We start from the raw sequence: 26902 nt of genomic DNA, 5'->3' as shown, positions 1-26902 counted from the left end.
GGGGGCAGGGGGAGAGAGAAAGAAAGAGAGACAGAAAGAAAAGGGGTGGGGCAGAAAGAAAAAAATATTGGATTTATAGTCAGAAGAAGGAAGTGCAAACAGAGACTCATGAAATCACCAGACAAAAAGGTAGGAAAAATGATTTTATTTTCAGTTTAGTGATCAAAATGTGTCTGTTTTAAGAATTTATATCTGCTGTCTATATTTTGCACTATGGCCCCCTTTTACTAAACCGTAATAGCGGTTTTTAGTGCAAGGAGCCTATGAGCATCGAGAGCAGCGCAGGGCATTCAGTGCATCTCCCTGCTCTAAAAACCAGTATTACGATTTAGTAAAAAGGGAGGGGTCTATTTGTCTATTTTTGTGTAGTTGTTCCTCAGGTGACATTGCATAGAATCGTCTGCCTTGACCTCTTTGAAAACCCGCTGTGCTTTGTGTTTTTTAAAAAATTTTATTGTTGGTAGATCATTTTGACTTGGTCATTTTAAAAGTAGCTCGCAAGCCCAAAAAGTGTGGGCACCCCTGCTGTAGAGCCATTTCTTGTATGACTGGATGAGCTATATTTATCTTTTTTTTTTTTAGTTGTTTAAATTCATGCAGAAATAAATGGCTAGATTGAACCTAATGACTTCATTAATGTCTTTCCCTTTTTTAAACCTCTATACCATTTGATAGAGGGCAAATAATTCTTAAATTTAGTAAAAATATTCTGGCACAAGTGTCAAACCTTAAAAAAGGAAGTCATATTGAGCATTGGAAAATAATAATAATAATTAACTAAAAAAAATAGTATACATTTAGGGCTCCTTTTACTAAGTTACAATAGTGATTTTAGTGTGCGCTTAGCACGCGGAGGAATTGCCATGCGCGCTAGATGCTAACGCCAGCATTGAGTTGGCGCTAGTTTTCCCACGTAGCGCAGGGGTTTGCACGAGCTAAAAATGCAAGCGCACCTTAGTAAAAGAGGGGGTTAATTTTCCCCACCACCAAATTTCCCCATCCCGCCCCACCCGGCTACTTTTTCATGCCACCCGGCTGGAAAAAATATCTGGAGAGAACACTGGAGGAGGTTGTCATGTACACTGTGAGGATTCCTCCCACTGCCAATAGCAGAGCGCTAAAAGAGCTACTACTTCTTTGAGAGTGCTTTTGACTCCTAACTCTTCTCACCTTGGGTTCTGCATCCCCAACCCTATATGTCATGTCTGTCTGTCTAAGTTAGACTGTAAGCTCTTCTGAGCAGGGGACCATATATAAATATCAAAATGTACAGTGCTGCATATGCCTTTCAGTGATAAGTAGTAGTAGTAAAGCTACCATTGGCTCTTTTGAAAGTTTGATAAACAGTGTACAGAGAGGACAGAAAGCAGCTGGAGTCAGAAGGGGAAGGAAGTAGGGAGAAATAGTTTGTATCTCTGGTTAATAGTTTTGTGGGAGCTGGGAAAGAATTTCTCTAAGCAGCTGCATACAGTATAGCTCTGGGGATCAGTATCCAGAACCCTGAATATACTGGTAAAGGGAGAATTTCTATTTGTACTATTTATTTATTCTCCTTTTACCTGAGAGTATCCTTCTGGCCTGCTTCTTGTGCACCTAACCAGCCACAGGGTACCATAGGAAGCCAGAGGCTACATGAGGAAAATCCAAAATCATTATGTCCTGGTGCAAATAAATTTCAAACTAGCAAGGAAAGAGTATTTTAGTCACTGTACCTGTCTGACAAGATTTTGTCTGCATATGAGGTTTACAGTAAGTAGCTTTTGTCACTGACAAAGGTTTGCAAAGAACAGCCTTATTCTTCATATCTTTAGTAGGTGTTGGGGATGAAGGTGAACCAGAGTTAATACCCTACAGAACAAACAAACAATATTAAATATGAACAAAAAACTCTTTAGATTTGAAAATAAGCAATGACGAACATTCCAACAGTCTCCTTCACAAACCTGTTACGATCATTATTTCCTTTTTATTTAATATATAGTAACATAGTATAATTTATTTTATTTTACATTTTACAAACTCCACCTACCACAATCTCTACCACTTTCAAATCTAAAATGTTTCTAATTATCCAACATGTATCACCACAAGTTCCCGACAATTCTTATGTAATTCCTATAACAATTCTTATGTAAAGTTACAATTCTTGTAACCTCCTGGTAAATCTTATGTAATCCGCCTTGAACCGCATGGTAATGGCGGAATAGAAATTACGTAATGTAATGTAATGTAATATTATATACTGCTTCTATTCGAAGTGGTTTATATTCAAGTACTCTACATATTTCTCCCCATCCGTGCTAGTGGGTTCGCAATCCAACTATGGTATGGTACAGTTATGACAGCAGATCAAGACTTGCATCCTCTCCATCCAGTCAGCCCAACAGTAACATTCAATGTCAATTCATAATTGAACCAACAATCCAATAGAATTAACATTCTACTTGCTAAGTTTCACATTAATATATCTTCCCCTTCCCCACTGATACACAGCACCTGCACTCACAGTATATGATATGAATGTGGTATAAAATGCACAAACTTGATCCTGATCCATCTTTGCCATTTTCAGGGATCAGACTGTAAAAATCTACCCAGCACTAGCCTTACTTCCCAAATACTTCAGTTGCCATCAAAATCCAATCCAGATTATCTTGTGTTGCCATATATGAGAGACAGACAGTAGAATGTCCAGCACTGGTCTCATTTCTCCACTGCTGAATTTCCCTTCTATGTACTATTCCTGCCCATCAAAAATGAACTCATAGCTGTTGACATTTAGGTTTTGCTTTGATACTATCCTCTTTCTATTTAAGGACCCTTTGGCCTGTATTCTCAAAATGGTGCCTTATGTTAGGCGGCAGTAGGTGCTGTAACGCCACCTAACTTGATTGATTTAACTGGTTTTAATTGGCGCAGTAATTTACCATGTCATTTAAATCTAAGGGTGCCTATAGAAAGAGCGCCAAAACCACATCTACAGAGCCACTAAGCGGTGCTGAAGGTCACAGTAGATGTGGTTTCGGCCAGTGACCTTAGGTGCCATTAGGTGCTTCTGAAGATACAATTCATATAACATAGGTGTCAATGTAGGCCTCTAAAATCCTGGCCTACATTACCAGCACCTATGTTAGATGTAAGCCGTAATTCTGCAAACGGTGCTGTTGCATGATTGACATGTGATTGGCGCCTCTTTTGGAGGCAGCTGCTGATCATGGTGCCATTTGCAGAATCTGGACTTTTGTATCTATCCCACACATTTTTTAATCCCATCACTGATTTTGACTCTACTACCTCCTCTAGGGGAGCATTCCAGGCATTCACCACGCTCTCCATGAAATAGAATTCTCTCATGTTCCTAAATCTAACACCCTACAACTTCAATTTCTGTCCTCTAGTTTTACTGCTTCCCTGTCTTTGAAACAGATGTTTGCAGATTAATACCATTCAAGTATGATACAAAGAGATTAGGTTTTACTTTGCTAATATTGCTCCAGCAAGCTCAGTAAGGTACTCCTAAAGAGCCTCTTTAATCACATTAATAAAAGAAATCTGAAATTCTGATATCAACAGACTTTGAGAGCATCCTCCATTTTCTGGAATGAAAGATTATTAGGTTCTTACCTTTCGTAATCTTCTTTCTGATAATCCCTGACAGAGTCAATATGAAAGGTGTTTTACCTCAACCCACAAATCAGATCTTGCAGAAAACCACACATCTTTTTCCTCTGCTCCTCCCACTCAGCTGAGGAACACAGAACCCCTTACATTTAAGTCCAAAAGCAAACAAATAGCACTGCAATAAAGCATACACACAAAAGGGGCATGGGGAAATTCCCCGCTATACAACAGCATTCTGCTCTGCTCTGCAATAGATAAGAGAACAATAAACAGTCAACATGAAAAAACAGGCAAGAACGTAGAAGCAACATGGAACCAATCTGTTGCATGCAACGAGCACTAACTGGAACAAAGCCAATGCTAAAGAGATGTACTCACATATATGGAACGATTCCTCAGAAGGCCACCATCTGCTTGTTGGAAGATACTCAGGCCTGAAAGGAGAAACATCCAAGGCAGAAAAATGCAGGCAATACAGACAAACAGAATAGATAAAGGGCGGGCCGTATTTACTCTATCGGGGATTAACAGAAAGATTACTAAAGGTAAGAACTAATCTTCCATTCTGTTACATCCCCTCCGGAGTCAATACGACAGTTGACATACCAAAGCAATGGCAGTATCTAGGGTGGGTCAGAAGAGCCTGCCTGCAATACTGAGGCCCCAAAAGCAGTGACAGATTGATCGAGTCGCCACATCCACTCTGTAAAATCTTGTAAAGGTATGAAGGGAAGACCAAGTAGCTGCTCTACAAATCTTGGTTGGATGAACCACTCAACACTCTACTCACAAAGCAGCGACACCCCTGGTCGAGTGTACCTTCAGAGAAATTGGCGGCTGTTTACCACAGGTGATCTAAGTTGACGAAATGGCCGTGCGGATCCATCAGGCAATAGAGGACTTAGACGCTGGCCTACTTCGCCTGAATTGGCTAGTTAAGACAAACAGATGGTCAGAAAGATGGAAATAGTTGGTCCTTTCCAAGTAGTGGAGCAAAAATCTTTGCACGTCTAGTTGCCACAAGATCTTACCCTTCTGCTCCGACCCTGTGGAGCAAAAAGCAGGCAAAAAAAGTTCCTGGTTGACATGGAAATCTGAAACAACTTTCAGAAGAAAGAATCACCCCCCCCCCAAGTTCATGATCCAAAGAAAGGATTCTCTACAAAAGACATCCTGCAATTCAGAAATACATCTTGCAGATACGTTTGTCACGAAGAACATTGCCTTGACCGTAATGTCGAGTAGGGATGCATCCTTTTTTCTTTTTTTTTTTCAAGATTTTAATTATAACAACATGCAAACCTACTTGCAAAAGATTGGAAATAATCATAATGAAGCTAAATACAATTCATTCAACATCAGTCACCAACAATTAAGGATTAATAAAAAATAATTATTTAGTCCACAATTGGATCCAAGAACAAGGAAAACAGAAATAGATTATACTTTCTAGGCAGAGTTAGGAACATAGTTGACTCCCAGACAGCCGGTTCTCTAAACTGTGGCTGGTACAATTGAACCAATAGTAACTCCCTCTCTTTCTCTGGCTTTAACAAATTCAGATACTTATTTCGGCTCAAAAATAGGTAATTCTTTCCCTCTACTGAAATAGCACATTTAGCAGGAAATTTTAGAAAAAAACTGATCTCCTAGGGCCAAAACCCTAGGTCTATAACTAAGAAAATCCTTTCTTCTTTTTTGTGTTTCTTTAGACAAATCAGGAAAAACTCATGTAGTTGAACCGAAAAATTTTTCATTTAAGTGCCTGAAATATGTTCATAGAATTAAATCCCTATCAAACTCTAAGGCAAAAGTCACATGAGAGTAGTCCTTTCAGTTATTATTTCAAGTGAGTCCTCCAAAAAGTTTGTCAGGTTTAAGTCACTCTTCTGTTGTTGTTCCATCTGTCGACCAGGTGATTTTTCCCATTCAAAGATAAATATTAGACTTTAATTATTGGAGGCAAATTTTCTTCTAGGATTAACAAAATCTCCTTTAGATATTTCCGTATCATTGCTAATGGTGCAATTACGGTGACGTGACAATCGTGCATCAGACACCAGCGCGCCGACAATCAGGCGCTGACAATTCGGTACAAGACACAAGTGCGTTGCGGGAAAACTTAAGTTTTAAAGAGCTCCGACGGGGGGTGTGGGGTTTACTGCATAGTGTTCGTGCTGCCATGGGGGGGGGGGGTTGCAACCACCCACATTATAGGGAAAACGGAGGGTTCCAACTCCCCAAGCCCCCCCAACAGCAGCACGAACACTATACAGTAAAGTGGGGGGGGGGGGTGTCCCCCACTCACACCCCTCTTCGGAGCTCTTTAAAACTAAGTTTTTCCGCGGCGTGCTGGTGTCTTGCGCCGAATTGTTAGTGCTCAATTGTCGGCACACTGGTGTCTCGCACGCGACCGACTATGAACCGAAATTAAGGATGATTATGGGAAATTTAATAATCTCAAATTATTCCTCCTTTGCTTATTTTCTATGAATTCCATTTTTTTCTGAAAATAAGACCTTTCTTTAATGATCTCTATCTCCATATTTTTTTATTTGATTAATCTGCTCTTCATGTTGCTTAATGGTCTCACTTTGCTCTTTTAGGATAGTTTCAAGTGTATTGACCTGAGAGTTAATAGTAGCACAGTCAGCTTGTAGCAAAGTTACAGCCTTCTTGAAGTTAGAATCCATGGTAATTATTGCCCTCCACAGGTCATCTAAATTGACTTTGGCAGGCTTAATTAGGTCCCCAAACTGGAAGGAGACATACATAGATGGATCAAAAATTGGTTGGCGGATAGGAAGCAGAGGGTAGGAGTGAAGGGCCACTAATCTGACTGGAGGAGGGTCATGCGTGTTGTTCCGCAGGGGTCGGTGCTCGGACCGCTACTGTTCAATGTTTTTATAAACGATCTAGAAATAGGGATGAAGTGCGAGATAATAAAGTTTGCAGACGACACCAAACTATTTAGTGGAGTTGTGACAAAAGAGGACTGCGAAGCTTTACAAAGGGACCTGAACAAACTAGAAGAGTGGGCATGTGGGAAATAGAAACCCAAAGTACAGCTATACAATGGGAGGGCTGGAATTGGGTAAAAGTACCCTAGAAAAGGACTTAGGGGTAATGGTGGACAAGACAATGAAGCCATCGGCACAGTGCGCAGCGGCCTCAAAGAAGGCGAATAGAATGCTAGGTATTACAGCCAGAACGAAAGAGGTTATCCTGCCATTGTATCGGGTGATGGTGCGCCTGCATCTGGAGTACTGTGTCCAATATTGGTCACTGTTCCTAAAGAAGGATATGGCGTTACTCGAGAAGGTCCAGAAAAGAGCGACGCGATTGATAAAAGGTATGGAAAACCTTTCATATGCTGAAAGACTAGAGAAACTTGGGCTCTTTTCACTGGAAAAGCGGAGACTTAGAGGGGACATGATAGAGACTTACAAGATCATGAAGGGCATAGAGAAAGTGGAGAGGGACAGATTCTTCAAATTTTCAAAAACTACAAGAACGAGAGGGCACTCGGAAAAATTAAAAGGGGACAGATTCAGAACCAATGCTAGGAAGTTCTTCTTCACCCAAAGGGTGGTGGACACCTGGAATGAGCTTTCAGAGGGTGTGATAAGACAGAGCACGATATCGGGGTTCAAGAAAGGATTAGATAAATTCCTGAAGGAAAAGGGATGGAAGGGTATAGATAGAAGAATATTATACAGGTCCTGGACCTGATGGGCCGCCGCGTGAGCGGACTGCTGGGCATGAAGGACCTCTGGTCTGACCCAGCAGAGGCAATGCTTATGTTCTTATGAAATATTCTCACCAATTTGAGCTGTGATAAATATCGATGGTAGTTTGTCTTCATTGGAAGACTCTCTCCAGAGACCTTCCTTCCACCTCTTCTCCGGGGCTTACCAGTTGTCCAAGTTTGTTAGACAGCTGGGCTGCCTCTCCCACTGCTGCAATATTATTTTCAGATTGGGGGAGGCTGCTGCCTCAGGACCAGGTTCAGAGCCTGGTCCATGCTAAGGTTTGACAATTGAATTGGCACTCCTCCCGAAGTCTGGGACGTTCCTTACACCCGACGCATAATTCCAGCATCCAACGTTGTCAAAATCAGTCTTCCGAAGCTGCTGACCATCGGAGGTCCTGGTCGCAAAGCTCCTTTCCTTTTGGGGGGACTCTGTCAAACACTAGTTGGGCTCAATGCCTCAGCACTCGCGCCAGCTAGCAGAAAAGAGGAAAAAATCACCATTCGGCAGCACCAGGCCACCAAGGTAAAAGACTCAGACAATGTAAACACGGAGCTACATTCTACATGTCTGCCTCTATCACCATCTTGGGATGCATCCTTAAGCGGCTCAAAAGGAGACTCAGCATGCCCCTGCAGCACAATATTTAAATTCCACATAGGAAAGGGCTGTCACAGGGGTGACCGCAAACAAAGTGTTTCCTTGAGAGATCTGGTCACATCTGGATGAGCCATAAGCGAACTGGAACCGCTGTGCACCCTGTGACAGGAAAGACCTGACACTTGTACCTGGAGGAAAGCTACCGCCAGGCCTTATTTCTAGACCGGCCTGCAGGAAGGCCAGGACCACAAGAACGGGAGCTCCCAATGATTCCAACTGGTCTCTAGTACAACATTGCTGGAAAACCTTTCAAGCCGCCATAGTAGAGGGCTTCTTAGACCTCAACAGAGGGGCAATGACTATGTCAGAGTAACCCCTCTGCATAAGGCCTTGCACTCAAGAGCCATGCCATAAGACCAAAGCTGTGTGTGTGTGTGGGGGGGGGGGGGTTTCCATGGAACAAGACCCATGAGTGAGGAGGTCACGATGAAGAGGGAGCCTGAGTTTCCTGTCCTGCTGAAGACGGACCAGATGAGCTTATCACGGACGGCAAGGCCAGTCTGGGGCCACCAGATGAGTAGCTATCCTGCGGATGACTCAACCCACAAAGGCCAAGGCGGAAAGACGTAAAGGAGTTCCCGAGTGGGCCAGGGCTCAACCAATGCGTCTATGCTCAGGCTTCCTGGCTCTGTTCTTCAACTGAAGAAGAGCTTGACTTTTTTAAATCATTAAATATTTATTGAAAAACATTTATTTGTTGTTAACAAATACCACCATATAGTGAACAATGTATAATGAACAATATACAGAGTCAATTAAAAAAAAACCCAATCAAAAAAACCCAAAAGTTGCATGCCATATAAACAAAGAGCACGAACCATCATGAAATGGTAACACCATAGTGAACAATACATTATCCACTACAATTGTCCCACCCTGTCCGATACCCTCCCTTCCCAACATAGAAGCACTTCGTAAACATCGAAAATGAACTTCATAATATCCCAAAGGAAAACAAAAGAGGAGACCTAAGGTGCTCAATCTTTTTATCCCAACACAATATCTCCTCCCCACCCCAAAACCACACTCTCAGTCTGCTATTCGATTCAGGATCATTCACCAATCTCTGATGTCGCTCATAGTGGCCTTATCGTCTAGCCACCACTTCCTCCATATGGAGTATATAACTCAGGCAACTGCAACCAGTCATCCATTGTTGGGACATATGAACTCTTCCAATGAGTTGCAATGAGACATTTTGTTGCAGCTAGGCCCACTCGCAGCAAACACCTTTGCCACCAGGCACTTGGTGAAAATTCTGGAAGATGATCTAAGCCACCTGAAATCTGAGGAACTTGTAAGAAGCTAGACCAATAGAAATGTGTAAGTCTCTGAGATCCAGGGAGCATAACCCATCAGTTTGATGCAGAACAGGATACAATGATGCTATAGATAGCATTCGAGATTAATCTCTCACAAGGAATTTGTCCAGGAGAGGTCGCAGATCCCCTGTCTTCTTCAGACAAGGAAGTAACGGGAGTAAAAAAAAAAACCCGTGTTCTGCTGTTCCAGAGGAACCTCCTCGAGGACATGGAGACAAAGTGGAGCTTAAGCTTCATGAAAAAGAAGGGTGGTCCGAAAAGTTTGAAAAGATACTCTTTTGGAAGGAAGTGCAGAGAGGCTTTCCCAGATGAGTGAGGTCCCATCCTTGGTAGAAATTATGGAAACGACCCCCTATGGAAAAAAGAGATGAGAGAGGTAGAACGAATAAGGTTATGTTCTCTGTGTGAGTTGGTTAAAAAGACTGAGAAAGCTTAGGTGGAGCAGGAGTCTGAAGTTTACACTGCTGCAATTGCTGCTGTTTAGGTTGCTGTTTCTTCAGGTGCTGCCTTCTGAGGGAAACACCTTTGGGAAGATGGAGGAAGTGTAGAACCCTTGATTGTGGAAGGGTTCGGGTTTGATCTGATGATGGAGGCAAGCGCTTTATAATTGCCTCGAGTCATCAAACAACTTATTGCCTTGGCATGGGATGTTGGCCAGCCAATCTTGTAGAATTGAGTCCATTTCTATGGTGTGGAGCCAGGCGAGATGGCGCATCATCACTGAAAAAGCATTGACGCTGGAGGACATCTCAAAAGCATCATATGCAGCCTGGACCATATGTATGCAAAGTTGTTCCAGAGTGGAATGCATATACTGGAACTCTGTCAGAAGATGCTCTGGAAGGTACTTGAAAAAAAGAGGGCATAGCATTGACCCAATATTTAAAATATGATGTAAAGACAAAGTTGTAGTTTAAAATTCTATTTGTCATCATAGAATTTTGATACAGAAGAAATTGATGGGATAGTTGAGACTTTTCAAATCCCGTATAGTGAACCATTTGATATCGAGATTCCAGTTTCGCTGGCACAGTAGGAACGGAATATGGTGTAGCAATATTTCTTTTGAAAGTTTGAGTGAGAATATCATTCATGGGTAATTTCAATGAATCCGTAGGAGGATGAGGTTTACTCCTTAGAGTATGTTGAATCAGACTGCAAAGTGATGTTAAGATCTTTACTCATTTGGCATAAAAATTGAGTAAAGGACATCAAAGCAGAAGAGGGGAGATCCTATTGAGTCAAAGTCAACTGGGAACCCCTCGAAGTAAGTGAAGGTGCTGTGGAATATTGATACCTGAGATCTGAATCCACGGGCAAAAAAGAACCAGCTGGTGAAAAAACACAGGGGAAGGGTTCAACTGAGGAAAGTGGTTCTGCCGTAGATTTCCTTGAGAAGGACAGTGGCTGTCTCAAGGATTGTCTATGGCTCAAGAAACAAGGTCTGTCTCGAGAAGAGGACCTGGGTTTTGATGAAGACCTCGATAGATGGTGCGGAGATGAACTGTGCCTTGGAGAACAAGGTAATGGTCTCGAATGCAGTCTCAATGAGGAATATCGAGGAGTTGTTGCCCTGTGCCTCGAAGAAGGCAATGCCTTATGCGTAGAGGTAGGGCTGAAAGTTGGAGATCGACGTCAAGACACTGATAAGGATCAGCTCCTTGTGCAGATGTATCTCGAGACACTCACAAAGACTCAACTCCTTGCATAGTGTGTAGATCTCGAAGCACTCTGAAGAACTCGACTCCTTGGTATAGAGTGGATTGTTTCTGGAGGCACTCGCAAGGACTCGACTCCTTGTATAGAGTGTTTTGGCTTTTGTCGAGGCACTCTCAAGGACTCAGCTACTTGTATTACTGCTGAGCGCTCAGGCTGGCCTGCAGGAAGCAGGGTTGAGGCAGGCGTTAATCTGGCAAGCATGTTACCAAACTCCTGGTGCATAATAACTTGCAACATACTCTGCAAAGCCGGCACCAAGACCACTGGAGCTGGTACAATTGATGTGGCTATAGACTCCAAGGAAGACGACCTCGAGGAAAAGTGTTGCCTCGATTTCGAGACACATGTCCTGGAGATGCTCAGACCCACCGAACCCACTGGTTCTAGAGGTGGTACGTCCATATGGGTTGGCCTAGCAATGAATGATGATGGAGACAATGAGGATAACGGCGCTCCAGGGGAAGAGTTAGCTGAGCTCCTCAAAGACGAAGACTTCCCCATCGAGAAAGGTTTGATTGAGGTTGAAGATTTTGATCCTGGAGAAAACTGTGCTGGAGTCGAGGTCGAGGCAGGAATGGGATTCAAGGCTTTAGGCAAAGGCAAATCCATTTCTGGACTCGACAACATCAACTGGTAAGTGTAGCACAGCAAGCGCCCGACTCCACATGCGGTCAGGCTACACTTCGTAACCCTGCAACCGTCCGAGATTGGAATGAAACACAGGTGCAGTGAAATCGAAGCCCGCAGGCTGAAGCCGTGAGTAGGCCCCGCCATGACACTAAGAAAATAAACTAAATATGATTATTTTATTTATTTATTTATTTTATGAAATGTGCAAATAAACACAGCGACCCTGTAAACATAAGAGTTGCCGCTGCTGGGTCAGACCAGTGGTCCATCATGCTCAGCAGTCCGCTCAAGCGGCGGCCCTTTTGGTCAAAGGCCAGTGCCCTAACTGAGACTAGCCCTACGAGCGGACATCCTTGTAGGAACTTGTCTAACTTAGTCTTGAATCCCTGGAGGGCGTTTTCCCCTATGACAGCCTCCGGGAGAGTGTTCCACTTTTCCACCACTCTCTGGGTTAAGAAGAACTTCCTTACATTTGGTACAGAATCTATCCCCTTTCAACTTTAAAGCGTGCTCTCGTTCTCCCTACCTTGGAGAGGGTGAACAACCTGTCCTTATCTATTAAGTCTATTCCCTTCAGTACCTTGAATGTTTCAATCATGTCCCCTCTCAATCTCCTCTGTTCGAGGGAGAAGAGGCCCAGTTTCTCTAATCTTTCGCTGTACGGCAGCTCCTCCAACCCCATAACCATCTTAGTCACCCTTCTCTAGACCCTCTCGAGTAGTACCGTGTCTTTCTTCATGTACGGTGACCAGTGCTGTATGCTGTACTCCAGGTGAGGACGCACCATGGCCCGGTACAGCGGCATGATAACCTTCTCCGATCTGTTCATGATCCCCTTCTTTATCATTCCTAGCATTCTGTTTGCCCTTTTCGCTGCCACCACACATTGTGCAGACAGCTTCATCGACTTGTCTATCAGAAGTCCCAAGTCCCTTTCCTGGTAGGTCTCTTCAAGTACCTCCCCGGACATCCTGTACTCGTGCTTGAGATTTTTGATACTGACATGCATCACTTTACACTTATCCACATTGAACCTCATTTGCAATGTCGCTGGCCATTTCTCGAGCTTGATTATGTCATTTTGTAGATCTTCGCAATCCCTCTGTGTCTTCACTACTCTGAATAACTTTGTATCGTCCACAAATTTAATCACCTCACTTGTTGTACCAATGTCCAGATCATTTATAAAGATGTTGAAGAGCACGGGTCCAAGCACCGAGCCCTGCGGCACCCCGTTGGTGACACTCTTCCAGTCTGAGTATTGTCCATTTACCCCCATTCTGTTTCCTATGCTCCAGCCAGTTTTTAATCCATGTGAATATTTTGCCCTCAATTCCATGGCTCGCAATTTTCTGAAGTTGTCGTTCATGCGGAACCTTGTCGAATGCCTTCTGAAAGTCCAGATATACAATGTTGACCGGGTTACTCTTGTCTATCCGCCTGTTTATTCTCTCAAAGAAGTGCAGCAAGTTCATCAGGCAAGATCTGCCTTTGCTGAAACCCTGATGGCTGGTCCTCATTAAACCATGTTCGTCAAGGTGATCAATGATGCAGTCCTTTATCAGCGCCTCTACCACCTTTCCCAGTACTGAGGTCAGACTCACCAGTCTGTAGTTTCCCAGATCTCCCCTCAAACCTTTTTTGAAGATCGGCATAACATTCGCCACCTTCCAGTCTTCCGGGATCTTTCCCGATTTGATCAACAGATTGGCTATTAGTTGAAGCAGTTTAGCTTTGGTCCCTTTCAGTTCCTTGATGACCCTCGGATGGATGCCATCCGGTCCCGGGGATTTATTGCTCTTAAGCCTATCAATCTGTCTGCATACCTCTTCTAGACTGACCGTCAACCCTGTCAGTTTCCCTTCTTCGTTTCCTCTATATAGCCTGATGTGTTCTGGTATGCTGTGTAGATCCTCTTCGGTAAATACAGATGCAAAAAATGTGTTCAGTTTGGCTGCTATTTCTTTAGCCTCCTTTAGCACTCCCTTTATGCCATGGTCATCCAGTGGTCCCACTGCTTCCTTTGCGAGTCGTTTCCCCTTAATATATCAAAAGAATGGCTTGAAGTTTTTCATCTCCTTGGCTATTTTTTCCTCATAGTCTCTAAGCCAAGGAGGTGAAAAACTTTAAGCCATTCTTTCAATATATTAAGGGGAAACGACCCGCGAAGGAAGCGGTGGGACCATTGGATGACCATGGCATAAAGGGAGTGCAGTGAGAGAAGGCACGAGTAGAACTAAGTCTAGCGCAGAGTGTCCAAACGAGTGGCTTGTTGGCTCCGCAGAAAACTGAGGAGACGCAGGTCCTATGTCGGGCGGGAAGACACTCGCACATGCGTGGTGTGGCAGTCGCAAACTTCCTTAAAGTTTTACAAGCAAGTCTGCTTGCGAGGCAGTCCGCATCCAGGCTCCGTGGCTGACGTCACCCACATGTGAGAATATGCTGCCTGCTTGTCCTGGGATAATAGAGAGACCGCCTCCAGGAGTACATCAAGGTTTGTTATCTGGGAGAGACTTAGGATAGTGGTCCATTACACTAACCATAAGGCCTTCCAGTTGCTTGCCAAAAATCATTTGCTCCTTAAAATGAAGTCTGCTTAGGGTCGCCTTAAAGACCAAATCACCAGCTCAGTTGTGGATCCAAAGTGTTCTGCGACCTGACACTGCATAAACCAAGACTTTGTCCAGAACCCTTTTAAAGTCATATAAGGCAACTGATACATAACCCACCCCCTTAGGCACCAGCTGGAGGCAGGCATCCTCTTCCACCGAAAGATCCCAGTGTAATCTCGTAATCTGCCTCAAACAAGGCAGCTAACACTGTCTTAATGCCCGAAAAAGCCACCTCAAAGAGCTTGTTCAAGAACATATTCACCTCACAGTCCTGGGAATCTAAGTATTACTTCTCCTTCACTAGAGAGGGAAGTGCACTTAGTAACCTGAGGTACTGCAAAATCCACCTTTGGTTGCTCAAGCAACTGCTGAAATTACAGCATCATAGGATAAAGCTTAGCTATAGCTTTAGTTGATATGAAAGAACTCTCTGGAGTCTCCCACTGCTTTGCAGTCATGAGATCTAGATGTGCCGGAAAAAAGGTCGTCAGAACACTGGAACAACTTATGACTGTACACTGCGATGTGGAGGGCTGACCCTCTAACTTTAGTGCTTTCATGGCATCCATAATAAAATGGTAGACAGAGGCCAACAAACAGCCAGCGAATGGAGAGGTTATCACCTGGGTCAGGGCTTCCCACGATATCTTGTTTAACTGTTCTGCAAATCAGTGTCATCCAGGGTGGAAGCAGCATCCAGTTATAAAAGCAGCATAGTATCAGTGTGCCAACTAACGCAGTCTGGGTCCTGAGAAACCTGGGTACTGGGGACCTGAGCAGTGACCTCTGCAAAGGAATGCACTGGCTTGGAAACTGGTGGCGCACCCGCCTGCTGCGCTGCAAGAGCCAGGTCCGTAAGGTAGGCTCTATAAATGAGTTAGACAAATTCCAGGGAAAAACCACACATCGGGGCTAAAGACTGCTCCCAATGGACCCCAAACGACATCTGCGAGGGTTCCCCCGACTCGACACACTTGCATTTCATGGCACCATCAAAAACTGCTATCAGGCAGGATTTTCTACACAGTTCCAAAACCCACACCTACTCCCCAGCCCTAGAGGGCCTGGAAGAGGTGAAGCCCAAAGCTCCCAGCCCCTCCTCGCACGTGCCATAGCACGCTGTACATGGATGCTCCTCCATTGAAAGTCCGGCGCAATCCACACATGAATTCATCTGAATAAGAGTTGAGGAGTCCCATCCCTGATGATTTCTAGCATAATTAAGATGTTATGAGGCAGAAAAAAGAAGTTGAAAAAAAGATAGATAAAAATCCAAGATGGCTACTGTCAACAAATTCACGCCAAAAGCCTGATGAGACAATTTAGGCAAATAAAAAATGTTGAAATAGGGGTTTTGGAGGTGGGATACCTGAACCCTACCTTCAGAAACAGGTAAAAACTCCATTTTTAGACGCTTCCTCCGATTCTCCCATAGAAAGTAATGGGGCTGTACTCAGTCTCCAAAATGCCAACCTGTCAGCTCTGTCTGTGCAGCTGAAGTGATGGGAAAGGATTTTCTGCCTCAAATTTTCTCCAAATGGGCCAACCTTCAGGATCTTCGGGCTGCCAGTCAAATGGACCCTGTCTGAAACCTCTGCCCCCCTCGGAACCTCACCACGCGACTGCAACAGGAATACACAGCCTGCGCCCTGATACTCTTAAGAGCTCTTACTCGGGGCACATACAGCCTGAACGTAAACCTCTGACAAGGTCAAGAGGCAAGCTTGTTCCCAGGGGAATGGACCCCAAGTCTTGAGATAGCACATAACAGGCTGGCTCCAAAAGTCCACCCAAAGCTTGCCCTGTGAAGCTGGTAGTCCAGCTCTGAGGAATCTGCTTCCTTTCCCCAGGAAGAGAACCCCTCCAAAAAGCGTCTCAAGGCACTGAAAAAGGACAAACTTAAGTGAAAAAATAAGAAAAAGAAGCAGAACAAAGCAGAAGCACTGTAGGGAGCCTTGTGTTCCTCAGCTACGTGGGATGAGCAAAGGAAAAAGATGGGCGTTTTTCTGCAAAACCCAGTTCATGGGTTAAGATTAAGATAAAACCTATAGTATTGATTCCAGAGGGGATGTAAGGACAAAAAGAAAATCCAACAAATCTGCAGTAAAAATACGGTGAACAAAAGACAAAGAAAGGTACTGCAGACAGATGTACAAGATGCAGGCAATTACCGTATCTATTTGTATATATAGGTTTATTTTATATAAAGTGGTCTATTTGTACGCAACAATCTGTTTGTTTATTTAAAATAAACTTGGCCTGCTTCTTGTACATCTGTCTGCAGTACCTTTCTTTGTCTTTTGTCCAGAGGGGATGTAACAGAGCACTACTTAAAGAGTTAAAAGTAAAGGGGATGGGACTTGTATACTGCTTTTTCTGTGTGGTTTACACAATCAAAACAGTCTACATATTTTAGACAGGTACTTGTTTTGTACCTGGTACAATGAAATGTTAAGTGACTTGCCCAGAGTCACAAGGAGCTGAAGGGAATTGCACTCACAATCTCAAGGTACTGAGGCTGCTGCTCTAAACACTAGGCCTCTCCTCCACTCCAAGTTCCACAAGAACTACTTCAATAAACACATGAAAGTTATTTTTGCATCAGATTTTTCAAATCATTACTAGTAACTGGCTAGCATATATCCTACCTGGTAGAGAATGACTCCTATGCGTTACTCAATATTTTACTCTCCCTACTCCTCTACACCTTGCTTTTTATTACATCAGTGACTATATTGTTGAAGTTGCACTTTTAAAACTACTGTACTGTGGCACATTTTAGTTGGTAAACTCTACCTTGAGTATTATCAGTCAAAAAAAACCACAGGACATAAATTTTTAATATTTTAACACTCACAACAGAGCCAGTTTACATAAACACATTTCAACTTAATTTAAAACTATAATTACCGTTTTTGGTCGTGTTGTTTGGACACTCTGATCTGAAAACACAATTAGATTTAAGATTAGAATAATGTTCAAATTCAAACAATGCACATAATAAAAATGTATGTATAAGGACTGAAGATACATTTACAACTACAGAATGCCTTGTCTTGCATCAACTTGGAGATCCTGCTTCTCAGACCCACAGGTTTGGTGGAACCATAGAAAGATTAGGATCTTACCTTGATAATCTTCTTTCCTGTAGATGGGTGAACAGTTGGGTAGTCACCCTCAAACCATGTGTTTTGCAGAAGGCATCAAACATATTTTCTTGGCTCTGCCTCTTTCCTGTAGCCCCTAAGTTTGTACTGAAACAATAGAATATTACTATAGACACAGAATATACAGAAAGGAGGGGGGATGGGGAATCTCCCCAAATACCTACTGCTCTGGTCTGCTTTGTAAGTATCATGCATAAACCAGATGAGTTAAATATGAATTAAAAATCTGAACATAAAACAAGGTGGAATAAATAAATCACTTACTAATTGCAACCTGCACTAACAGCTAAAGATTTCTTATCACTTCCTGGTAGACTCTTGAAGAAGCCTCATCCTATGTGATCTTGCTTGATAGGGAGATGCAGACATCTATTAAGACATACCTGACTGAGGTGGATGAAAATAACAACTGATAGGCGAGCTTCAGGACCTCTACACCTATCTACAGGAAAGAAGATTATCGAGATAAGAACCTAATCTTTCTTTCCAGTGCAACAGATATAGAGGTCCTGAACAGTTGGGACAGATGAGCCTACTGCTAGCACTGAGGACTCAGAAGCTGTGCCCAGGTGAGCTACTACATTAACCTTGTAAAACTTTGTAGAAATATGGAGGGTGGGCCATGTCTACGGCTAACAAATTTTTTTGGGTAGAATTGCCTGGGATTCCACCAGGAAAGTGCCACACCCCTAGTGAAGTGTGCCATCAATGAAAATTGGGGATTATTTTCCACTCCCGATGAATGCTGAAGATATGGCCATGCAAATCTATCTTGAAATGAAGGCTTTAGAAACCAGCCTCCCTTGTTGGCTTGGATTTGTCAAGACAGACAGATGATCATACTTAAGAAAGGTTCTTGACATCCAGGTTCTTGACATCCAGGTTCTTATCTTCTTTCTTGAAACCTGTCGAACTGAATGCGGGCAGCTGAACCTCTTTATTAATGTGGAAGGCTGAAACTACCTTTGGCAAAAATGAAGGGACTGTTTGTATCGAGACTTCAACCTCTGAAAACCCTAGGAATGGCTCTCTACAGGACAAGGCTTGTACCTCTGAAACCCTTCTTGCTAAACTGATAGCCACTAAAAACACCATTTTTACTGTAAGGTTCATGAGTGATGCTCAATGCAGGGGTTCCTATGGAGTCCAACAGAGGGCTTTCAGGACTAGGTTAAAATTCCACTTCAGAAGGTGTTGACTCACTGGCAGACACAGTCGCAATGCTCCCATCAAAAATCTAGAGATATCTGGGTGATAAGCCAAAGAGATCTTATCCACCTGTGCTCGAAAGCATAAAAAGCCCACTATTTATACTTTGAGAGACCCAACTGCTGGGCCCTTCTCGAGGCTATCCTGGAGAAAAGCCAGATTCTAGTAATTGGTGTGTGAAAAAGCTCCACATTCCTACTACTACACCAAGCTCTTAGACCTCAGAGAGTTGCAATAACTACCTCTGAACAGCCCATATGCTCTAGCATTGCGCGCTCAAGAGCCATGCCATAAGCCCAAAGTATTCTGAATCTTCCAGGCAACTGGGTTCTGTGAAAGTAAAATTGGATGAAGAGGTAGCGTGAGGCTCCTGTCCCTCTTCAGATGCTCCAGGCAATTGAACGACCACTTGCGCTTGGAGAGAGCCCACTGGCCCTGATCAGGAACGGTCATACACATCGCTACCCAGCCTTTGAGACTTGCATCCATAGACAGAATCATCCAATCCAGAGGGAAAGGCCCCCGGAGAGCAAGAGAGATTGTAGCCAAAGGCAAGATTGTTCCATGCCATAGTCGACCAGAGCGGAAGAGATTGTAATAGTTCCCGCTGTGGACTCCAACACGAAAGCAGAGCATCCTACAGAGGACGCAGACAGGCTCTGGCCCAAAGGATCACATTGATTGTTGCCACCATGATCCCTGGAGGTACCGCCATGTCATTGGGACCGGAGTGGTCAGAAGATCCCTGTTAACCTGTTGAAGCTTCTCCTGATGGGACACAGGCAGGAACACTTTGTTTTATCCTGTGTGAAATCAAACTCCCAGGAATTCCAAATCCTGTGTCAGCTAGAGGTGACTCCAATTGTACCACCTGATATACAGCCTGACGCCCCTTAGACTCTGAGGGAGCACTGATCAACCAGTTGTCCAGATACAGGTGAACCAGGACACCCAGGGTGTGAAGATGGGCCGCCACCACCATCATTTTGGTGAAGGTCCTGGGTGTCGTTGCCAATCTAATGGGCATTGCTACAAACTGCAAATGTTGCCCCAAGACGTGAAACCTCAGATACTTCCTGTGGTCCAGAAAAATGGGACTGTAGAGATATGCCTCCATCAAATCCAGGGCGGCGAGGAACTCCCCCAGCTTACCTGCAAGGTTATCACTGAGTGTACATATCCATGCATAAGCAGGGCACTTTCAGCACCACAATGACCGTCTTGAAGTCCAGAATCGGTCTCTAGTCTTCAGAGCTTCTCTTTGGAACAATTAAGTATATTGAGTATCTCCCAGAGCCTGAGTCTTGCTCTGGAACAAGTACTATCACCACAATATCGAGTAATCTGTGAACTGTGGCCTGCACTCAAGATGTTTTATAGAGACAGTGAATCCAGAAAATATTCAATTCAGAGGAAAGAGAAACTCCAGTTTGCAGCTACCCTGAGAACCTCCAAGACCCAGTGGTTGGAGGTAATGGCCTGCCATTCAGCTAGAAAGTCCAACAACTGTGCGGGAGGGGGGGGGGTGATACCATCCTGGCATCAGAATTACTTCTTTGCAGGAGCTGCTGGATGACTCCCTGTGGACAGCTGGCATTGAGAACCACTGAAGCGTGGTCTGGCAGATGAGGAGGACGCCCCGAGTATGGATGACAACATCTGAAGGAATGAAAATTAGAGCGCCCCCAAAACCCTTGAAGGGCGGGAACTATTCATAGGCAACAACTTCGGCCAGTGATCCTGCACACTGGCCATGAGGTCATCCAGACCCTGGCCAAACAGCAGTTGTTCCTTAAAGGGTAACAGGCTCAAGATTGTTTTAGAAGACAAATCACCAGATCACTGCCAGATCCAGAGCATCTTGCGAGCCGAAACAGAATTTAATAATAATAATTTATTTCTTATATACCACTCAACCAGAAGTTTAGCAAAGACTTTCAAGATGTCATACATGGCATCAGCCATATAGACCACTCCCAAGATTAAGAAATCCAAGTCACAAAGCACCACAGTGTCAGAATCATGGGGGAGCTTGGAATGGCATACCCGGGCCACATAAAAAGAGGCCGCCGACACCGCCTTAATGCCAGCAGCCGCGGAATCAAACAGACGCATAAGGATGAAAGCCACACGTTGGTCCTGAGCAGCCTTCAGGACCACTCCCCCATCACTGGAGAGAGAAGTGCGCTTGGTGACCTGCATCACCAAGGAATCCACCTTCAGGGAAACAAAGCACTTGTTAAAGGCATCTGCCATGGGATAAAGCCGAGACATGGCACAAGCACATTTCAAGGGACCCTCAGGCACCTCCCCAAATATCCTTAAGAATCCAAACTAGATCAGGATGATTCATGAAAAGAGACGGATTGCGTCCTCTGGTCACTCATGAGGGAACATTCCGCAGTGACAGGTTGCTCAGATTAAGCTTTAACTCTTGGAGAGATTCAGAGATCAAATCCACAAGATGTGTGCCTGAAAAATCTGCGCACTGTGGGCTCCTTCCCCAGATCTGGGGCTCCACACTGATCTGGATCCTGAAGATCTGGCAGATCTGGCACATCTGTGGCAGCCGCAGTGCCCCCTGCATAAGCAAAGGCATGGAAATTGAATCTGGCACAACCATGGGCACTATCAGCTTACCTGCCCCGAGGGGAGGCAAGAGAAAAGACCCTGGTCCAAAGAAGCAGGGGTCCCTGTGGCCAGCATGAAGGTCAGCAGGAGACAGGCAGAGACTTTTTAGCCAAATATGCCTGATATATCACATTAATAAAATTCAGGGAAATCCATCCTCCACAGTGGGAGCCAACCCCTGTGGTTCAGATTTGGAATGTTTGGAGAATTTACAAGGTTTGTCTCCTAAGACATGCTTGCATTTTGCCGTAGCATTGCCCAGGCACTCCCATGGGACCCCCCAAATGCCATTTTCATGGGAGTCGGGGCAAAAGGTGCGAGAAGACCCTCTTTGGAGGTTGAAAGCATTGGATACAGGCAAGCCTCGTGAGCTGCAGTGCACATGGAAAACAGCTGCGCATCCAAAAGCCATCCACCACAAATAAGGCATGAATCCATCACATCCTGCCATGGGGAGGCCATCTGTGGGGTTTTCTTGCAAAATTGAAGCTGGCAAGTATGAAAAATAACTTTAAATTCAAATTGTGAAAAATCCGAGATGGCCGTCCTGGGTGCCGATTTTCACTCATTTCAGCCCAAGAAAAACACAGGAAGCCCTCAAAAATGGTGATTTTAGAATTTTAGGGGGAGGGGGAGGGCATGCAGGGAAACCTCCCCAAAAAAACTTTTTGAGACCCCCAAAATCACTGATTCAGACTGTCAGCCTGTATTCACAGTTACATGTGCTGAATGGGAAACACTGCATACAGAGCAAAAACAGCTTACAGGGAGATCCTTTGCTTTAGAGAACTGAAAAGCTGGACATCGAGTCTTCTGACTGCCCCACTGGCCGGATATCCATGGCCAGGTACCTCTGCTACCCTTGGAAAATGCCATTCAGATGCCTATTGGAGGAAAGCAATTTGGCTCCGATCCCGGGCATACCTCCATGGAACAACACAGTCTGTGCTTGTCCCACTAGCAGACGAACCTAGGTGAGCAAGCTCCTAAGGGAACAGTCCTCAAACCCCTATCTGATGTGCAAGCTGTCTAGAGGGTGTACCGACAGGCAATGAACCCTCCCCCCGAAGCAGACTTTACCAAAGGTCTGCGATCTCCTGCAGTAAGGGGCTGTCTCTACAGGGAACCTCCGCAGCACGAGATCAAAAACTATGAACACAAAGACTAAAATTACACTAAATAAAACAAGAGCAGAAAAGACAAGCTCCTACAGCCTGGCTTGTAGGAAGGAAAACTGATTCATAAAGGGCCAATGATGAGGTAAGTGGGGGGTGGGATTTAAGTCTCTGAAATAGGCTTCTTACAAAGATCTCTCCGAAAGCTTAAATTATCTTTCCCCTTGTTAAAAGATTATCTATATGGAAAATTAAGGAAATCTCTTTACTTTAAAATTACTGAGCTTTGGAATAATTTTCCTGTCCAGCTGCATAACTTGAGCTCTTTCCAATTATTTCAAAAACATCTGAAAACTTGGCTATTTTCAAAAATGTAAATTTTGCTGCTCTCTATATTACTAATTCTTATTAAATTTTTCTTTCTTCAAATTATTTGTAAACCGTGCTGAGCTTTATCTTTATAGAGAAGATATGGTATATAAGCTTAAGGTTTAGTTAAGTTTAGATGGAAATAACCCACTGGTCCCGGAATAAAGTGGGATTGTATAAGAAGTCTTTCTTATTTATTGATCTGGCATTTATGAGAGTGAAAGATAGGTTTATTGTTGTAGGTGTGTATGAGGAAGTGGGGATTGATATTAGGTTGTAGGGGGACAGTTTTATCTGGGGATAGTTTCTTAGGACACTATATCTGCCCTAAGCAAAATTGTTATAAGTTTGAGGTACAGCATTTGGGCTGAAGTACATTTGTAATTTTGTTACCTTTAGTCTGTTTAGGTTGGATAATTGTAATTCATTATTTTACTCCTTTGTACATCGCTTAGAATTTTTGAATAAGCGATTAATCAAATCCATAATAAACTTGAAACTTGATTTGGCTGGGCAACAGGTGGAGGGATTTGAGGGTGATTGGTGGGTGGGTCTTTATATGAAATGTGAACCTAGACTAGGTGGGTGGGATGGTGGGAGAGCCTAGGCCAGGTTCACAGTATGGCTGTGGAGATTCTCTCGAGAGGTCTCCTAGAAGTTAGCCTATACTTTGTCAAGGAGCATTTTTTAGGACAGCTGTAAAATGAATAGCTTTGCCATAGCTTTGGCCACTCTCAAAGGACCCTCTGGAGATTTTCATAGCTTTGTTATGAGCATCGTAATATCTGGATGTAAAGAGAAGCATGTGGTCTGTGACTTATAACCACTCATCATAGAAGTCTGTGCAGCTGAGGTCTGTGACAATATCCAATAGACCCGCTAGCCTAAAAAGCCTGCATACTGTTGGATCATCTCCTTGGTCCAGTGCCACCATGGCCTGCTGATCATTGGCATCCACCTGTGCTTTAGAATACCCCCAAATGGAAGGTTTGCTTTGTAAGAGAAGATGTATGAAGTCTGAGATCCAAGCATCACAGGCCTTTTCTGACTGGGTATCTTGGTCTGTAGCTGAAACCTGCTTGGCACACTGTGCACTAGGAGGGCACTCCCCCCAAGCGCTACCACCGGTGCAGGTACAGAACCAGTGGATTGACTCTTATAATTAAAATAGGTATCATTCAGCACACTCTTAAAATCTGGTGTAAAAACCTACACAGAAGGGCCAAATGACTCCTGTGGGTGCTTAGTGTGCTCATTTAAGGATCCACAGTCCTCCATGCGGTGTTCCTTCACTGCAGACACCGACTCGGTCTTCACTGCTTCTGGGAACAACTTAGAACCCCCCCCCCCATACACACACACACAGTGGCCCATCTGAACTCCCAGGACCCTCAAGAGATCTGAGGAAGCTGAGCCTGAGGCCCCCATCCTTCTCTCATATGCCCCCTTGGCATGTGGAGCATGGACAATCCTCAGCTGGCCATCCAGCACAAATCTGGTACAAATTCAGTGTATCAGAGCTTCAGAAGTCCATCTATGGGGAGTTTCTGCAAAATCGAGGGATCTTAAGTTAAATGGAGGGTTTTTGGGTTTTTTTTAAAATTCAAATTGGGAAAATCAGCTCTGGAGAGTTGTACAACTCAAAACATTCGGGTAAGGGGATTTTAAGAGGTAGGAGAACCCCAAACTGGGCCCAGAAACCTTTACATTTGCAGTTTTCAGATCCCCCCTCCCCAAATCTCACAGATCCATGCTATGCAATGGAGGAAGAGAAAGATGTAGCCAGCTCCCACTCCGACCCTCCAGACTGACTCGGGACCCCACAGTCTGTGTTCAAGACCCAAAGTCTGGGGCAAGACTCAGTACAGGGGGAACAGTCTCATAGCGTCTTTAACTGCTAGAGCAGGCTGGCTAGTCAGGTACTCTGAAACCAGAGAAGCCTGCCAGCTACAGACTTCTTCACTGAGAGTCTGTCTTCTCGCAGTTAGAGCTGTCCCAGGAGCACTGGGAACCTCTGCAGCACTGGAAGCCTCTAAATCCAGGAACAAAACCCCAAAAAACAAAACAAAAATTCTAACACACTTGCAGAAAGGAAAAACCAAGGGGTTACAGCACAGCCCATTGAGGAAGGAGGCAGACCTGAGAAAAAAATCATTGATGCCTTCTACAAAACATGCGGTTTGAGGGTGACTACCAAACTGTTCAGGACATAAGAACATAAGAAGTGCCTCTGCTGGGTCAGACCAGAGATCCATCATGCTCAGCAGTCCGCTCACGCGGAAACACTTACTAGCAATGGAAACACTTACTAGCCTTATGGAAAGAGACACCATACATTGTGCTAGAGCTATTGTACTTTTGTTTTTATCTAAGATGAAGATCATGTTTTCTTAACAATTTAGGGAAAAAAAAATTGAATATATAGGGCTTTCACCGCAATGCAGCAAATCTTATTTCTGCTCCTCTTCTCCCTCATTCTTCCCTGTCCTTCTCATGTGCTCTGTGGAACGCCCATTCCGTATCCAACAAACTTACCTTCACCCATGACCTCTTTATCTCTAGAAAGCTCCACCTGCTAGTACTAACTAAAACCTGGATCTGCCCTGAAGACTCTGTTTCTGCTGCCGCCTTGTGTCATGGAGGGTATTTTTTCTCACACGTGCCTTGACCAGATGGTCATGGAGGCGTTGTTGGACTCTTACTTTCACCATCTTGTAAATATCAACCCCTTCTTTTGCCTCAATCTCACTGTTCTCCTTCCTTTGAAGTTCACTCCATCTGTCTATTCGCCTTCCTGTCTCTCAAGAGTAGCAATTATTTACCGACCCCCTGACAAATCATTCTCCTCCTTCCTCACTGAGTTTGACTCCTGGCTCTCCTTCTTTCTTGAACCCTCATCTCCCTACCTTATCCTCCGTGACCTCAACATCCATGCTGATGACCCTTCTGACTCCTATACGTCCAGGTTTCTCGCTCTAACATTCTTATATGATCTCCAGCTGTGCTCCACCGCCCCTACTCACCAGAAAGGCCACTGCTTTGACCTCCTCCTCTCTCTCCAACTGCTCTATGCACCTCAAATCTTATCTACAACCATCAGCTGTTAACCTTCACAACTCATCATCTTCCTCCCCAACCCTGACCAATCACTACCCATAAATTTAGGAACCTTCAGGCTATTGACCTTGACACACTCTCTATCACTGTCTCATCTCTCCTTTCTACAAGTCTACCAATGAAGCTGAACTCTCCTATAACTCCATTCTCTCATCTTCTATCGATACCCTTGCCCCTCCCATTTCCTGTCCTATAAGACGTGCAAAACCCCAGCCCTGGTTGACCCCTAAAATCCGTTACCTGTGCTCGAGCTGCTGAACGTCTTTGGCTTAAATCCCACACACTTGCTGACTTCATTCATTTCAAACTCATGCTGATGTTTTTCAAATCTACCCTCTCACTTGCCAAACAGGACTACTATAGCCATTTAACTAACTCTCTTAGTGCCAACCCTCGCCATCTCTTTGCCACACTCAACTCTCTACTCAAAGTGCCCTCACCTCCTATCCTCTCTTCACTCTCCCCCCAGACTATGGCAGAGTTCTTCCACAACAAGATTCATAAGATCCACCTTGAATTCTCAACAATGTCATTTCCCCCACCATCCCTTCTGACTGTCCACTCTGTCAACCTCCCTTCAACAACCTTTTCTTCCTTTTCTGAAGTTACGGAAGAGGAAACTGCTCACTTTCTCTCCTCTTCCAAACCCAACACCTTTTCCTCTGATCCGATTCCTACCTGCCTACTCGGATCCATCGCTTCCACTGTAATCGCTCCCATCTGTCACATCCTCAACCTTTCACTCTCCCACTGCTACAGTTCCTGATGTCTTCAAACATGCTGTAGTTACACTCCTCCTTAAAAAGCCCTCGCTAGAACCTACATCCCCCTCCAACTACCGCCCTATCTCCCTCCTCCCCTTCCTAAACAAAATACTCGAACGTGCTGTTCACCGCCGTTGCCTGGACTTCCTTTCTTCTCATAATGTTCTTGGCCCGCTTCAATCGGGCTTTCGCCCTCTCTACTCTACAGAAACTG

At 44.3% G+C, this 26902-nt stretch overlaps 1 protein-coding gene across 1 annotated transcript in view; it reads right to left on the bottom strand.

Moving 5' to 3' along the window:
- Window positions 1-26902, bottom strand: part of ZMYM2 (zinc finger MYM-type containing 2) — a 537976-nt gene that overhangs the window by 143457 nt on the left and 367617 nt on the right. The window contains 2 exon segments of the mRNA XM_033950396.1: window positions 1713-1848; window positions 17227-17258. Of these exon segments, the coding sequence (XP_033806287.1) occupies window positions 1713-1848; window positions 17227-17258 (168 nt within the window).

This window comes from Geotrypetes seraphini, chromosome 6 (genome assembly GCF_902459505.1).
Source record: "Geotrypetes seraphini chromosome 6, aGeoSer1.1, whole genome shotgun sequence".
NCBI lineage: Eukaryota > Metazoa > Chordata > Amphibia > Gymnophiona > Dermophiidae > Geotrypetes > Geotrypetes seraphini.
This window is presented reverse-complemented; position numbering and strand designations above follow the sequence as displayed.